Below are 14,629 nucleotides of genomic sequence, written 5' to 3'. Positions count from 1 at the left end.
ATAACTTGCATTCACGTGATGTGATATGCTTTGGATCCATTCGTCCATTTTGTACATTTTTTGTCAGAGAAGTGGGGCACAAAACACCAATCACATTTACGCCTATCAATTTAGAGACTTTCATTGACCCGATAAGCACTTTGCTTGAATTTTAAAATGTTTCTTCACAATACTAAGTGCCGCAATCGTCTAAACACGTCATTGTAATTGATATTACGTTTTTGCAATATGAATTAAGCGACAAAATGTGCCCGTTTGTAACTTTCGCAATCCGTACCACTCTACGATAGTACAATAAATGCTTATCGTCACTTATTTGACATGTATTTATCTATTTTGAAATGTTACATATTTTAAACTTGGCGAGTTAGGCGCAACTGACTAGTGCAATTTAGTCAAACGAGGACGAAAAATGCGTACCGGCCCCATTCTACCACGTGGGGGCAACGTCGTCAACGTCATCGGTCTTGATGGCTGCTTCAGTGCTTGCTCGAAAATTTCTGAAAATATGTAAAAATTGCTGTCCGACGCACGATTCAACAGGACAGTCGTCTTTATCTAGAGGGGTTTAAAAACACACTTACCTATTAGCAGGATTGTATTTTCCCTCTTTTCGTTAAATTGTGTATGTTTGTATCAGCGGCGGCCGTGTTTACGGCAGTCTTTGAATCTACCAGCGACGTCATCTTGTCAGTGGGATTTTAGCAGCTGTCACGTTTTCGTTGAGGCTCTGTGGGAACGACACTTACTTACTTGCATACTATTTTCACAAGGTATGTTCACTCAACATTATAATAAGATGCAAAACAGTGTAGCATTAGGGTGCTAGGCTGTCTTACTAGCGGCGATGAAATGCCCACCGAGTTCCCGAATGGAGGCTGGGGGGCAGTTTTGCTAGCTGGACTGCTAATCCACGTTTCAACCACTGTCCCGTTTTACCCAATTGTCAAAATGTAAACGATTTCGAGTACATGTGGATAACCTTTTAAGGTACTTTAATGTCTCGTGCCTGACCCTGTTCGCGTATTCTTTTAAGAACACGCAACGTTTGACCGTCAATTTGTGTTAGCATAACCCTAATTCGAGATGAACTAATTTCCCCTTACTCCCATAAACGCATCGCTAAAAACGGGGAAAAAGAATGCAAGGAAACCGAATGATTTTTAATTCTCGTAAATGTCATAAAACTATGCATTAATTATATTTCTGTCATGTCAGACAAGCTTGGTTACGTCTTTTAATTGTGTGTAAGACTGAATCCATTCCTGGCTAGGAGCAAACGGGCTTCATACCATTGAGAATTTTTTAGTTGGAAACGTTTAAACCATTTTAAGTCAGTTTGCCCCTTTAACAAGGGTAAACGTTCGATTGATTGTATGAGCCCCCCCCCCCCCCCCCCCGCCATGCAGTATCAACATTAAGGGCCATGTGGTAGTATGCTTTTTGTCTTCCCTCGTAGGGCAACTTCGAGTAGGTCAACTGCTGCTCATGAGGTAAAACTTCACACTAGTAGGTAAATAGTCTAGTAAAACTAGCGACGGGACATTTTCACTCACATTCACACCTTTGGACAGTTTAGTGTAAAGTCTGTACCGTACATGACCTTTGGCAAGAGAAGTGGGGCACACCCAAGACCGGTTGCCAGCCCAATCACTGGGCACATAGCGTTCGCCAAATACATTAATCGCCCGAGTCATTTTGAATATGATGTCACGATACCACTGTGCTTGCTAATGACTCACATTAACTCCTATAGACAATTTTCAAAAGTCGGCAAACTAAACACTCGGGTAACCTGAAAACGTATTTGTTGGTTATTTCACAAAACCGGTTTACTTTAATTTGCCCTTCAATCGCCCAACAGAATAGCAGTTTATTGTTCATTGTTGATAACCTAAGAAATGATTTATAGTAAAGACTTTTTTCACTGGTTTCATAAGAGTCCCTGCATTTATTTCACGCTAGATTTGATCACCATGGCCCGCGGACATCAGAAGATCCAGTCACAGCAGAAGAATGCCAAGAAGCAGGCCGAGATGAAGAAGGCTAAAGGGCACGATCAGAAGACGGCGGCCAAGGCGGCCCTCGTCTTCACCTGTGCCGTGTGCCGGGTGAGTTTTTTTTTTTTCTCGCTGGTTGACCCTCCATATGATGACTAGGTGGTGAGCAACTAGCGTGACAAACTAATGTAGCAGTCGACATCAGTACTCGGTGTCCCTTGTTTTGCACCATCGCAATTGGCCTCGAATGCACAGAATTAACTAATAATGCCATGCAGAACAATCATAACCGACGTACAACAATACATTTCGATCACAGCTAAATTGTATTTGTATGGTACTTTTCACAAAGGACCTGCAAAGTGTTCGCATAGTTCAAATAGTCATGTAGTAAATACACATTTTACCGTGAAAAGTCCCTGTTAAGTGTATTCAGAGATTTGGTTTTAAATCCGTTCAGTAACTGCTGAAAACACATGCGAAGGCAGAGAACTACGTCATACTCATTTGTGGAGAGAACAGTTTTTCAACATTGGTTTCCTTGACTATTAGGGCGGGGTGCACTTGTACTCGAGTCCTCCTGCAAGAACCCGAGCACCTTTCTTTGCATCAGCAGTTTACCAGCGCAGTTGCAATTAGCTGTGCAACATGGTACGGCTGTTTTTCAGAGCTTTCGTGCTTTTCGAAAGCCTCATTTTATAATGTACACGTAGCAGTTTTTGTTGTATTCCTCAAATTTGGCAGGGCTGCGAAAACCATCTCTCTGGTGTGTCACATTTCGACTTTAAAGTCCTATTTTTATCAACGTCTCAATGCGCTGGAAGTTGGTGGTTCCTGCTAATATGGTCTTGCCATGTTTCTCGCCACAGTCTCAGATGCCTGACCCCAAAACCTTCAAGCAGCACTTTGAGAGCAAGCATCCCAAATCCCCTCTGCCCCCTGAATTGGAAGGTGTGGAGGCATAAAGAAAAACAACAAAACAAAAACACGTCTCCGCCATTCTTTGCCCTCCCCAATCACTCGGATGATGACTTCCGTGAGGCCCTTCTCGTACCGGCTCTGCACTCTTGGTCCTTTTTTTATTTTTCATCATTTAAGAGTGGCGTCGCCAAATGGGAAGTTACAGTAAACGAACCCGAAGGTTCGATTTCCTGCTCCCGCCCGGCAAATGAAGACTTCCTAATGCGTCGTGCGCGTGGACTGATTGTCATGCTGAGCCATCGTTATCAATTTTGTGACGATTAACCCCCCCCCCCCCCCCCCTCTGTGCCCCCACAGCTACTCTTGCTCCAGGGTTGGACCTCGTCTCTGGGGACTCGCACATGATTTAGTTCTAATCAGAACGACAATTGCTGTTGCTATTATGAATTCACTCTTGTCGTAAGAGGGGTCTTAATTGCCGTCATTGTTTTAACACTGTATTCGTTTCACTTCGCTAATGCTAATTCTCAATGTTGGCTCGTCACTAACCGGCCAGGCTGCTACTTAAACAAAACAAACAAAAAGAAAAAGCAAAGATTTAATTTACAGGAAAGTGTCAGGAACTGGAATGTATGATCACTGATGTATAATAGTGTTTTATTAAATTTTACTTTGTGGTACAGCCGCCTCTTTGTTGAATTTCTTTCCACCTATGCACAGGAAATTAGTTAAAGCGACACCGCCGTCGTGACTGAAAAAGAAAAGCCTCTTTCCTGTCTGAAACCATGTTGTCAAGCTCACAATCAAACTACGCTAAAACCTATTAAGCCAAGGAGGAAATGGCTGGACAATTACTAAAACCTGGGGGGGGGGGGGGGGGGGGGGGGGGGTTGTTTTTTGTTTTTTTGTGGCTTCGGTATTCAAAGATGGATACATTTCTGTTACGGTTAACCATGACCCTAATGCAACCAAGTGGCAAATGGACTGATGGCTTGTATAATTAAATGAGGGCGTTGCAGATGTCACGCCTATATTCGGGGTAAGACGTATTTCTTCTTTCAAATGATCGTTTCCTTGACGAAACGAGGGAGGACGGCTCCGTCGTGGGCACAACGTTGGGACCGCCTCGGCAGCCACTGAGTGTTTGCTCGCTAATGTCTTGGAAATGTTGGATTTCACTTCGACGTGCCCAATCATGCTCGTCAGATATGTCACTGAAAAAGTCAGAGCGAGCGGGCCGGATTAATGGGTAGAAAAAATGAAATGATCCCTTTCCGTGAGATGAAAGAATTAATTCCCAGCAGCTATAGGTCATCTATTTTCAGACACACCCCAGTGGGAACTGCACAATTCTGAGCTCAGTGTAGAATTCAAGCTCACGTGTTGTCGTGGTAACAGCTTTTGTGAATGCACAGTCTGGTTTTGTTGGGTCTCTCTCCCCCCCCCCCCCCAAGTCAATTCAAGGATGTTTTGTCGCCACAGCCGCCGACTTGGAGAGACTTCAAACCCCACCCAAAAAACGTCACTGGCAAAACCTGATGAATGGGGCACATTTAACACATTAGTCACTTCAGAGCCTTTTTACCCATGTCATTGTTTTTCTGAGGGAAGAAATGTAGAAGGCTGACAGGAGTGAAGGCAGGAATTCAGGAAGGAAAGAAAAAAGCCGCTCAGACGCTAAAGGAATAAGGAAAGAAGGCAGAAAAGCAGGTTTAACAATGGAAGAAAGGATGTATTAAAAACAGGTATGACAAGGAGGTAGGGAGGGAGCGAAGGAAGGAACGCAGAAAAGTAAGTTTAAGACAAAGGCTGCAATGTATAAAATGTGGCTCTGAGGAAATGGAAGGAAAATGAAGGATGAAAGACAGAAAGGAAGGAATCTGAGGTGGAAAAAGGGAGGGCTAAAAAGATGGTGGAAAAAGCAAGTTTCAGCAATGCAAGCGAGGATGTAAGGAAGGAAAGGAGGAGGAACAGAAAAGTAGCTTCAACCAAAGGAAGGGACTGAATAAAAAGAGGTTGAGGGGGAAACGAGGAAGGGCAAAGGAATTAAGGTAGAGGAGAGGGTTAGTGGAAAGGAAGGTCTCAGGCAAGGAGTTAAGGTACGAAGGCAGGAAAGCGGGTTTAACGAACGTAAGGATGCGTGACTAAGAATAAAAAAAGTAGGTGTATTGAAACATTGATGGAGGCGAGGAATGAAGGAAGTCGAGGAAGAAACATGCCAGAAAAAAAAGTCCAGTATCTTTCAGTATGTGTACCTAAAATTCTTCAACGTGTTTCTCGCCATTCTTCCCCTCCTCACTGTAGTTGCCGCGGCAACCGGCCCGTGACGTCAGCCGTCCCAGCGCGACCCTGCTCGCGCGGCTTTGATTGGAGGGAAACCCCGTGGACGAGCGCGAGCGAGCGAGCGAGCGAGCGAGCGAACGTCAGCTGTGCGGCCCGGGAATCAGGAATCAAGAAGACGCTAGCGCCGTTTCAACGACGTCCACAGGTTAGTCGTGGGGGTGGGAGTCCCCGCTCCGGCGGACCGGCAGCGGGGTCGCATCTCCGTCGACGCCGGGCGGGGGTCGTAAAAACGCATTCTGGGCTAGCGGGCTCGCTTGAATGGAGAACCGCGGCGATGATGCGCGCTCATTGTTCGGTGGGCTCGCGCGATCGCGTCGGAAGGGTCCGGTTCCCCTCCTGATATCCGCAAACGACGAGGTCTCCGCGCGTCTACTTTATCGAGCCATCTGTAACGAACGACTTAATCCAGCTACGTCTCATTTTTTTCGGGCTCGTTTTCCGGGAAGGGGGCTGGGGGTGTGGGGGTGAGGGCGTTCACTAGCGACCGTGCGAGCTAGTCTCCCAGCTCCGAGGTGACCAGCACAAAATGAGTCTTCGGAAGAGGCCCCTCGGCTCTATTTTAAATGTCCGAAGATGACATTCCATACTCGTCCCGGTGGCTTGGGTGTGTATCATTTGTCGGTTCCTTGTGTGCAGGTGTGTATGACGCCAAACCTGGTTAGCCGACATTCCACAGAAGGGCGCAGGTGGATGTGACTCACTGGCTCGTAGTGCCATTTTGACTCTAAATGTTGCTTTTCTAAGACGGTTCTTCTCGAGTCTCACGGTAAGACGTCGCTGAACGCGATCGTTTCCGCGCTCGGCACGCGGAGCGGCCGGGTGACGCTCCGGGACTTAAGTTTTGCCTCAGGTACGCGTTTTTACCTGCGCTCTAATGACGGCTGCCATTTTGAGGAAAGGTCCTCGCCACCTCTGCGCTTGCTACCGGAGACTGTTTTCTGTCAGTTAACCATCCCCGAAGCCGTACTAAATTCAGGATTCAAGCAATCAAACCGACCGGGTTTAAATGTGATTTCACGTTTGCGCTGATTGTAAGACGGTAAACCCCCGAAATTTTTTTTTTCAGTCCACCATTTTTTCCGATTAACCCATCCTTGGCTATTCAACCTATTGCCGTTTTCTTTTTTAAATTCATGTATTTTTGGCTGCTGACCTTCACGTAACACCATAAAATGCCACCAAAGCCAAGGATAATAGAAAATAAGCAGTCGCCGTCAAGTTGCAGTGATCCAACTTGATGGTTCTAAGACGCGAGAGGAACTATATTTGGCTTGGCTTGTGGTCGATGATACGGCGATTGTTTACCACATCATAATGCTGCTCTTAAAAAGAAACGGAACCATTGCGTATTTTCAAATACGGCGATGCAAACGACAGCCCTCGGGGCCGAGGGCGTGTGGTTTTCTTGGCGTTTGCCGCGGGGCAGCGCGCAAGGGCGACCGCCAGCTCGGCTGTATTGGGAAGTGCCTGCGTAGCGGGCTCCCGGGAAGTATCGGGGAGGCTTTTCTGACTGGTTGCTCTCTTGCTGTTAGTCCTCTGAAACGACTCTGACGGGCCGGGCCCTCTTCTATTGGATGCGCCTTCAAGCATCACTGTGACGCCGCACTCGTTTTTTCCACCGTAAGGGTGCGTCACGCCGTGACAAGACGCAGCCTTGCATGCTCACCCCCTTGCAGCGCATACGCAGCGCATGCGCAGCGCAAGGGCTCGTGACGGTGCAGTGTGAAAAGGCCTGACGAGGAGACGCTCATGTTTTTGGCTGGAATTTCAACTGCGATCTTCCTGTACAGACTTTGCACCTTCCTGATCTGGACCTTTCTCTGCATCATCGTGAGCCGTTTACCACCTTGCTTTCTCCGGGGTCAGCCCCATAACGTGCCCTTGTCTGGAATCTTCGATTGCGCTCCTGTCAGCGTCGTCTTTGGGTTTGTTACAGAAAAGGCCCTGGAAAATATGCCAATTGACCCGCCCCAAGTGCAGGAGAAGGTGAGGGTGCACAATGGCGCGTCCTAGCCGATGCCCTCACTGCCATGTTCTATGGCCCGCTGGCCTGGGGTTCGCCATCCCGGTACGTCGGTATAGTCGGGACGCACGCTTGTCGTCGCTGCTCGGATGTCAACGTTTTGCGGTTCGGCGCCCATTTTTACCTTCTACCGAGGGAGCAAACTGCTACAGATTTACCGGGAAAGTAATTTGCCTGCCGTTGGGTGCAATCATTCAAAAAGTGATCATCTGGTGCGCTAGCCGAGCAAGATGGCTTTATTTAATGCCCCGTTGGTATTTTAAAAGTCAAGAAGGGGGATTGCCTCGACATCCGTTGTGGTTCCGCATCAGCCGCCCCTCCCCCTCCTCCCCGACACTCTCTCCCATCTCCCTAATCTCCGTCTCCTTTGTTTTCTCCCCGCCGCCCCCCCCCCCTCCTTTATCCTTCCTTCCTTCACCCTTCCCTCCTTTGCTGGCCACCCCACTGTTTCCGCAGCCCGCGTAGGAACCATGGCAGACAGGGAGATCCTGGTACAGAAAGCCAAACTGGCCGAGCAGGCCGAGCGCTACGATGACATGGCGGCGGACATGAAGGCCGTGACGGAGGAGTGCTCGGCCGAGCTGAGCAACGAGGAGCGCAACCTGCTCTCCGTGGCCTACAAGAACGTGGTGGGCGCCCGCAGGTCCTCGTGGAGGGTGGTGTCCAGCATGGAGCAGAAGTTGGAGGACAGCAGCAAGGCCAACCAGGCCAAAGAGTACAGGGTGACCATCGAGAAGGAGCTCCATAACATCTGCACAGAAGTTCTGGTAAAGTTCTCGTGCGTGCTTCGAGGTTACTCCGGGACCGAGAAGCAAATGAGAAAGGGCTCATTGGGAAATTGGAATCCGAGAGGGCTTCGTGTGTTCAGTGCGGATTTGTGACGCCGATTTAAAAGAAAAAAAAAATTGAGAGATTTTGTTTTCATTTTCAAGTTTGACCCTTAAAAGCCAGCGCCATGCAGATTTGACCCATGACCACGACATTGCACCTGTTCCCCGACCCAACATTCTTAAATTACCATCGGAGTACAAATTTTCGTGATCACCCGATGCCCTCCGGTAAAAAAATGGAGAGCACATTTAAAAACAAAAGCTTAAACTATGAAAGTTTATTTGCATCTTTGATTTAAAAATGGGTTGTAACTAAAACGGATGTGACGCCATTTAAACAACTCGGGCTTTGATTTGAGGGCTCTAGAATTCTTTTTCGAATTCATTCTGCCTGAAGTTTGCGGCGACACCGTCGGCGGCCGCTCTCTGTCGACCAAACCCTCGCATTACAAGAGTTTTGCATCTGGCCCGGGGGGTGACGCAGCCCAAAGCCAAGCTGGAATTCCAAAGTGTTGAACTCTCTTATTAACGTGTCGTCCGTTTCCATGAGGACATCCTCGGTGAAAACGGCCAGCCCGCTATACTATATATAGCGCCGGAGTTGCCGACTTGAAAGTATGCGCCCTCGCGCTGCGTTGCGGCCGCTTTGGGCCTACCGCGTTGGGAAGGGCTGGATGTGTTGCGGCTGTCCTGATGGTTCAAAAAAAAAAAAAGAAAAACTTTCTCTTCTTTGTGAGCGGGCGGTTCAAATCGCAAGCCTCCGACGCGTTTCCTTCCAAATGACTAAATGGGCACCGTGCTTGGAATTTTTGCATTCGTGGGTAGGGTTCCCCCACGCTTCAGTCTTAGGTAGGAAGCCCGTGAATGTATTTTGAAAGTAACGGTCGCCGCCCGATAAACTATTTAGCGGCACGCCGCGAGAATGTCGTCTATTCCTTGGTCCATTTTTTTCAACATCTGTGGATAACGATGCAGCTTAAACCTGTGAGGTAAGGGCAACTGCGGCTGGGATCTGAAATGAGGTCCCCCCCCCCCCCCCCCCATTCAAATGATTGTTTCCTTGACGAAACACAATTATTTTGGGATTATTTATTTTTTAATCACATTTGAAGCAAGTTATCAGAAGGGCCACTTCAAATCATGAGCAGTAAACGTGCAGTTTTGGTACACGCTAGAGCAGGGGTCCCCAAACTACGGCCGCGGGCCGGATACGGCCCGTCAGCACATTTGGCCCGGCCCTCTAACCCTCCTGTTGTCCTTGGGTCAAAATGACCCGTCACTGTGTTAAAAACGCCCCAAAAACCCCCTAAATGATAATTTTTTAACTTGAAATTTTATGACTTCCTAGATTGGCCCCAACTGCAGAAAAATTGAAATGTTGTTTTTTAAGCTCCCCTACGATCGTCACACTTTTTCTGTTACAAACTGACACCGGCCCCCCATCAGAGAAGGGAAAAGTTATGTGGCCCTCACAGGAAAAAGTTTGTGGAGCCCTGCTCTAGAGATTTTTACTTGGACCGGAGTGGAGGAATCGAATGAGAATGCCGTGGCCTGTGGGCCACCCAAGCAGTCCTGGTTGCGGACCTATCGGGATGGGGGATTTGCATATCGTCGCGCCGTGTCTATTTCAACTCGCGCGGTGACGCAAAAGTTCCCCCTTCGACAAAAACCCAAAAAGCCAGCTCATAAGCCGCGAGATGTGTTAACTGGCAGCCAAACGCTCTTCTGTCCCGCAGGGTCTGCTGGAAAACCACCTGATTCCCAAAGCGGCTTCCGCCGACAGTAAGGTCTTCTACCTGAAGATGAAGGGCGACTACTATCGCTACCTGGCGGAGGTCGCCACCGGAGATGAGAAGGAGAGTGAGTACGACGGCCCGAGCCGAGCGACCGGCGGGGAGGGCGGGGCACCCAAACTTGCCCCCCCGCCCGGGCACGTTGACGTTCGACCGTTTGCGCCCTCACCTTTGACATTGAGTTTAAGGAGCCCGCACTCGTGCGCTTTGCCCTTCCTCTGAAAACAAATTCAAATAAATGCTTCCGCGGCTCGCCACAAAGCTGCGCGGGCGCCTCTTTGGTACCCTGACGCGTGCGCTCTTATCATGAAAATTGGCCTCGCCTGCTCAACGTCCGGTTGTAGCACTACGGTCGTGTCGTTTGCGCGCAGGCTTTTGCACGCGGCGTCTTAACGGCTACATTTTAGCCACGCGTGTCCTTTTACTGAAGAACATCTACTGCTCCGTCACATAATAAGATGAGACCCGTTGTTTGTCGATACAGTGAAAAGGCCGACATGAGCGGCCCTGCTCGTGACGTTAAAGTCAAATACCTCGCGCTTCACTAGTAGCATATACTGGTGTCAACTGCACCCCCCCCCCCTTCACCCGGCATGTTGTTGTTGCTCGTGAGGCCAAGAGCATCGCATAATGTGGAGCGAGAGATGGACTTAGCCGGTGAAATGGCTTTCCCGACCTTGAGCGGGCCATTTGTGACGCTTTCAATTTAGCGCTTGTCCCGCACTCTGCCGACAGAAATCATCACGAGCTCAAAAGATTCGTACCAGGCGGCCTTGGACATCAGCTACAAAGACATGGAGCCCACTCATCCCATCCGCCTGGGCCTGGCACTCAACTTCTCCGTCTTCTACTACGAGATTGTCAACTCGCCCGCCGAGGCCTGCAACCTGGCCAAAAAAGTAAGAATCTCCCTCTTCCGCGTTGGGTGACGCGCACTTGGCATTTTGGGTTTTGATGTTGGCTTTTTTCATGAAGGGACCTCTGTAAACACGCCGGCTGATTTGCTTTCCAGGCCTTTGACGAGGCCATCTCCAAGCTGGAGTCGATGAACGGCGAATCCTACAAAGACAGCACCTTGATCATGCAGCTGCTCCGCGACAATCTGACCGTGAGTTCATTGAGCGAACGCAGGAAAAAGAATCTGCCTTTTGTTTTGTTTTTAATGGGAGTCGCCGCACACGAGGACTAAGTCACGTCAGGCGGTAGCGTCTGTAGACGAGTCGTCATGACTGCATGTCATTGCTCGGCGGCATACCCGTCGAGTCATAAGACTTGAGGGAGTGGCTGGGAGCGGTCCCATTTCGCCGGTTGTCTGGCATGCGCTGCTGCCTTTGACCCTGACCCGGCACTAATGTGACCCGTTTTGTTTTTCGCGGCAGCTGTGGATGTCCGACACCCAGGCAGAAGGTGATGAGACGGAGGCACCGGCTGAGGCTGTCAAGAACTGAAGTCCTCCGCAAGATGGAAAAAAAGAAAAATACCCCCCCCCCCTTTTTTTTAATTTTTATTACCTCTCACCGGCCTAAGTTGTCTGCGTGGTTGTGCATGTGCTCATACATGCGCATATGTATGTTTACGCTCTACTCACGGTGTGTAAAGTACAGTATGTTCGTTCATTGGAAGAACACCTCCACTGATTTAAAAAAAAAAAATGAATCGAATATTACTCAATGTGTCCAAAAAATGGATGGTAAATTTTTCTTCTGATATAGTTTAGTCCCATTGTAATTTTTTTCTCCCCCGAAATTAGACAGTCATTTGTGGTAATAAGCTGCCACTGTTACAGGACAAAAATCAAACCTCAAACTTTATTTTGATACTTTGTGTGTTTTTACTAGAACTATTGTGACACTTGGGTCCACAATAACACCTTGAAACGCGTCTACTGAATCAAAATCGTCACCGTTGTCTGATTCTTGTCCAGTTTACACAAACGCACACACAAAAAAAATAGATCCAGGTTTCATCTGTGGTTAGACTGCGGTGAACGTTTTCCTGTAACCCGGCTATTACGTTTTACGGATGGTACATGCGTCACGATGGCTCGGTGGGATCTCGGTGCGCTTCAGCAGCATACCTGCTAAGGTTCTTGGGGTGAATGGACTTTTTCTTAGTTATTTCGTCCGTCTTTTTGTTTTTTGGGGCTGCGATGATTGAGTTTCATCACGCTGACTTGTCTTCAGTTCATATCCTGCATACTTTGCGTAAAAGTGAACAACTTGATTAAAACAAAAAAAAAACGGCCTGATACTGTAACTTTGTTTTGCTACTTTTTCTATTCAGGTGTTTATTTTGTATGACATTTTTTGTGTGTATTTTATTCCCCCTTTGACCCCAGGAATGTGTGCGTTTCTCGTAGTATGATGTGAGAGGTCGGTGTGCTTTGAAACTGGCACTTTTATTTTTTTTTTTTTTTTTTTTTTTGGATTTCGCTTCGGATTTAACTTGAACCGGGTGAAGATCTGCACAGTCTTTAATCAGAAGTCAAAGGTGATGCTGATTCGCAAAGTAACTCCGTAGGAAGCTGCGTTTTGGACCGTTGAGTAGACACAAATTAGTGCTGGTTTCTTCTAATCATGGTGGGTCCAACAAAAAAAATTGGATGCAGGAATTGAAACGTGTTGCAGGTGGCACTCTTGAAGTAGGTTATTTGGTTATGTGCTTTCATGTGAGACCAATTAAAACATTAAATCCAATTATGTCGTGCTTCACGCCCGTTCTGCATCTTTTGTGTTCACATGATCTCCAATTTCTTTCCCCCCTCAAGTCTTCGTCCCCATTAGGAGTCACCAGTGAGCTGGAGTTCACCTTAGCTGACTTTCAGAGGCAGGCGCACTGAAAGAAAAAGTTTGGGTTTTTTCTCCTGACAAGTTAACTTTGTGGAAAATCATACATAACAATATGATTCCATTTCATTTAAACATGAACATATGTGGCAATGACATTGTTCTCTTACATTCTTACTCTGCTCAAGTTTTGAAGTCATGAGTCAGAAAACTCACGACTAAAAGATGCGACGATGATGACATGCGGTACTCGGTTATCGACGGCGCGCGCCTGTGGCGTCAAAAGTGTCCGAAGGGCTGACCACAGCGCATTAAGTACCATTTTTTGTCGGATATTTTGTGGCTCGACGTATATTGCAGTCAAACACTGCGTTATTCTGGCTCAATGGCAGGGGTGTCAAACTCATTTCGCATTGTGGGCCACATACGCCCTTGATAGATGTCAAGTGGGCCTGACCGTTAAAATGATGCCATACTCTGCTATAAAGAACCAAAATGTCTTTCATTTGTTTTGGTCCAGAGAAGCACAAGAACGTTGGGAAAATGTCAACATTTAATGAACATATCTTTTACAAAACATTTCATGAAGCACCTTAGATTTCCTTAGACAAATGTGCAATTGACTTTTATCACTCACAAATGCATTGCAACTGACCCCGCTGATTGTACACGGGCACTTTAACAAGGAATTGGTATTGAAAAATATTGTAATGCACTTTAAGATTAAATGACATTTATAAAGAAAGGAATTTTTAAAACATTTAAACGTGCGTGTACATACAGCTTTCAATGTTATTTAAAATAACATTGAAAGCCACTCGATAAATAACTTATTTATTATGGTAGAATTTTTAACCAATCGTATTTCAGCTAGCTTGTGTTGCCAGGTAAATTAAACTTGCTCGGGGCCATCAGATTAAACCGAGCAGGCCCCTGTGCGCTGTCAATGAACGGGCACAGTCAGCTTGCAATAGCCAATCAGATCACGAGTCTGCGCACCGGGGCCAGCTGGAATGGCTGACGTCGACGCCGGACGTGCGCGTTCGCTGATTGGATGAGCGCCTGCTAGAGGGAGCTGTCGCTGCATTTTGACCCAAAATGGCCGAAGAAGAAGACGTTGATCTGCTTGCAGAACTACTTTCCACACAATTTTCAAGACGGACCTTCCGCTGGATTTACCAATTGAAGTTGTTTTACCAAGGCAGCAAGGAAACATCAGAGCACGGCTGGCCACTTACAAGCTACGGTGCTTTTCAAAACGTTTGGGGACACTCGCGTCCATCTGCAGCTCAGTGAAAAGGCACTACATTGGTGAGTAAATGATTTTTATTTGACATTTCTTCTTGTTATTTTATTTCGTTAGTATTAATGGTCACGAAATAAAATGACAAAGATACAAAAATGTATCAAATAAATCAGCTCACCTGCAACTTATAATCAGCTTCGTGCACGAAAGTTCGTTCGAGCTCAGCTGCTCAACATTTTCAGTTATTTGCTGTTGTATCGCCGATTCTCAAAATGCAAATGATCAGTTTACTTTATTTTCAAAGAATAGTTTGTTTTGTTATTGTTATTGTTTGGTTGGTGTCTTCTATGAAACTGCGACATTGCGCAATTTATTGGACAGACTTGTTTATGATCGCACAGCGTACTCTGGGTGGCATCTTATTTAGTATTTTAAATCATCTTTTTATTTTGACAATATCTGTAAATGTAGTTTCCTGCTCTTAATTGTGAATGCATACTTGATGGTTTTAAATGCTCCTGAAATGACGTGCCGCCCGACGAGCCCATACTGTATTGTGTTCACGTATGTGACGTCACTGAAGGCCTAAGGTTGAAATGCACGGCCCGCCACTGCAAAAGGGCGATGAACACGTATCAAAATTGGTTTAAATAAAGGCTCTACAAATGAACTCAATGATTGTTTTCT

General features: G+C 47.0%; 2 protein-coding genes across 9 annotated transcripts; both read left to right on the top strand.

The window, feature by feature from the left end:
• Positions 1-370: 370 nt before the first annotated feature.
• On the top strand, positions 371-3,272 carry znf706 (zinc finger protein 706). 5 transcript variants are annotated; one of them, XM_086137486.1, is made up of 4 exons: positions 371-773; positions 1,460-1,513; positions 1,966-2,111; positions 2,870-3,272. In XM_086137486.1, the coding sequence occupies exons 3-4, from the start codon at positions 1,977-1,979 to the stop codon at positions 2,963-2,965; spliced, it is 231 nt and encodes a 76-aa protein (XP_085993612.1). In that variant the 5' UTR covers positions 371-773; positions 1,460-1,513; positions 1,966-1,976; the 3' UTR covers positions 2,966-3,272. The 5 variants fall into 5 exon arrangements, with proteins under 5 accessions (XP_085993612.1, XP_085993611.1, XP_085993609.1 ...); XM_086137485.1 differs by having other exon boundaries at positions 1,436-1,513; XM_086137483.1 differs by having other exon boundaries at positions 382-773; positions 1,436-1,493.
• Positions 3,273-5,242: 1,970 nt separating this feature from the next.
• Positions 5,243-12,621, top strand: LOC147190436 (14-3-3 protein zeta/delta-like). 4 transcript variants are annotated; one of them, XM_086136811.1, is made up of 6 exons: positions 5,243-5,409; positions 7,744-8,054; positions 9,854-9,977; positions 10,646-10,809; positions 10,923-11,018; positions 11,290-12,621. In XM_086136811.1, exons 2-6 carry the CDS (start codon positions 7,758-7,760, stop codon positions 11,356-11,358), a joined length of 750 nt encoding a protein of 249 aa, XP_085992937.1. In that variant the 5' UTR covers positions 5,243-5,409; positions 7,744-7,757; the 3' UTR covers positions 11,359-12,621. The 4 variants fall into 4 exon arrangements, with proteins under 4 accessions (XP_085992937.1, XP_085992940.1, XP_085992938.1 ...); XM_086136814.1 differs by lacking the exon at positions 5,243-5,409 and adding an exon at positions 5,748-6,114; XM_086136812.1 differs by lacking the exon at positions 5,243-5,409 and adding an exon at positions 5,749-6,030.
• Positions 12,622-14,629: the final 2,008 nt, after the last annotated feature.

Source organism: Hippocampus guttulatus, chromosome 18 (genome assembly GCF_054856545.1).
Source record: "Hippocampus guttulatus isolate MCC_2025c chromosome 18, RoL_Hgut_1.0, whole genome shotgun sequence".
NCBI lineage: Eukaryota > Metazoa > Chordata > Actinopteri > Syngnathiformes > Syngnathidae > Hippocampus > Hippocampus guttulatus.
This window is presented reverse-complemented; position numbering and strand designations above follow the sequence as displayed.

Coding starts and splice junctions, on each gene's coding strand:
- znf706 (XM_086137486.1), top strand. CDS start 1,977: ATGGCCCGCGGACATCAGAAGATCCAGTCACAGCAGAAGAATGCCAAG. Junction 2,112..2,869: donor TCACCTGTGCCGTGTGCCGG/GTGAGTTTTTTT, acceptor TTCTCGCCACAG/TCTCAGATGCCTGACCCCAA.
- LOC147190436 (XM_086136811.1), top strand. CDS start 7,758: ATGGCAGACAGGGAGATCCTGGTACAGAAAGCCAAACTGGCCGAGCAG. Junction 8,055..9,853: donor ACATCTGCACAGAAGTTCTG/GTAAAGTTCTCG, acceptor TCTGTCCCGCAG/GGTCTGCTGGAAAACCACCT. Junction 10,810..10,922: donor CCTGCAACCTGGCCAAAAAA/GTAAGAATCTCC, acceptor TTTGCTTTCCAG/GCCTTTGACGAGGCCATCTC.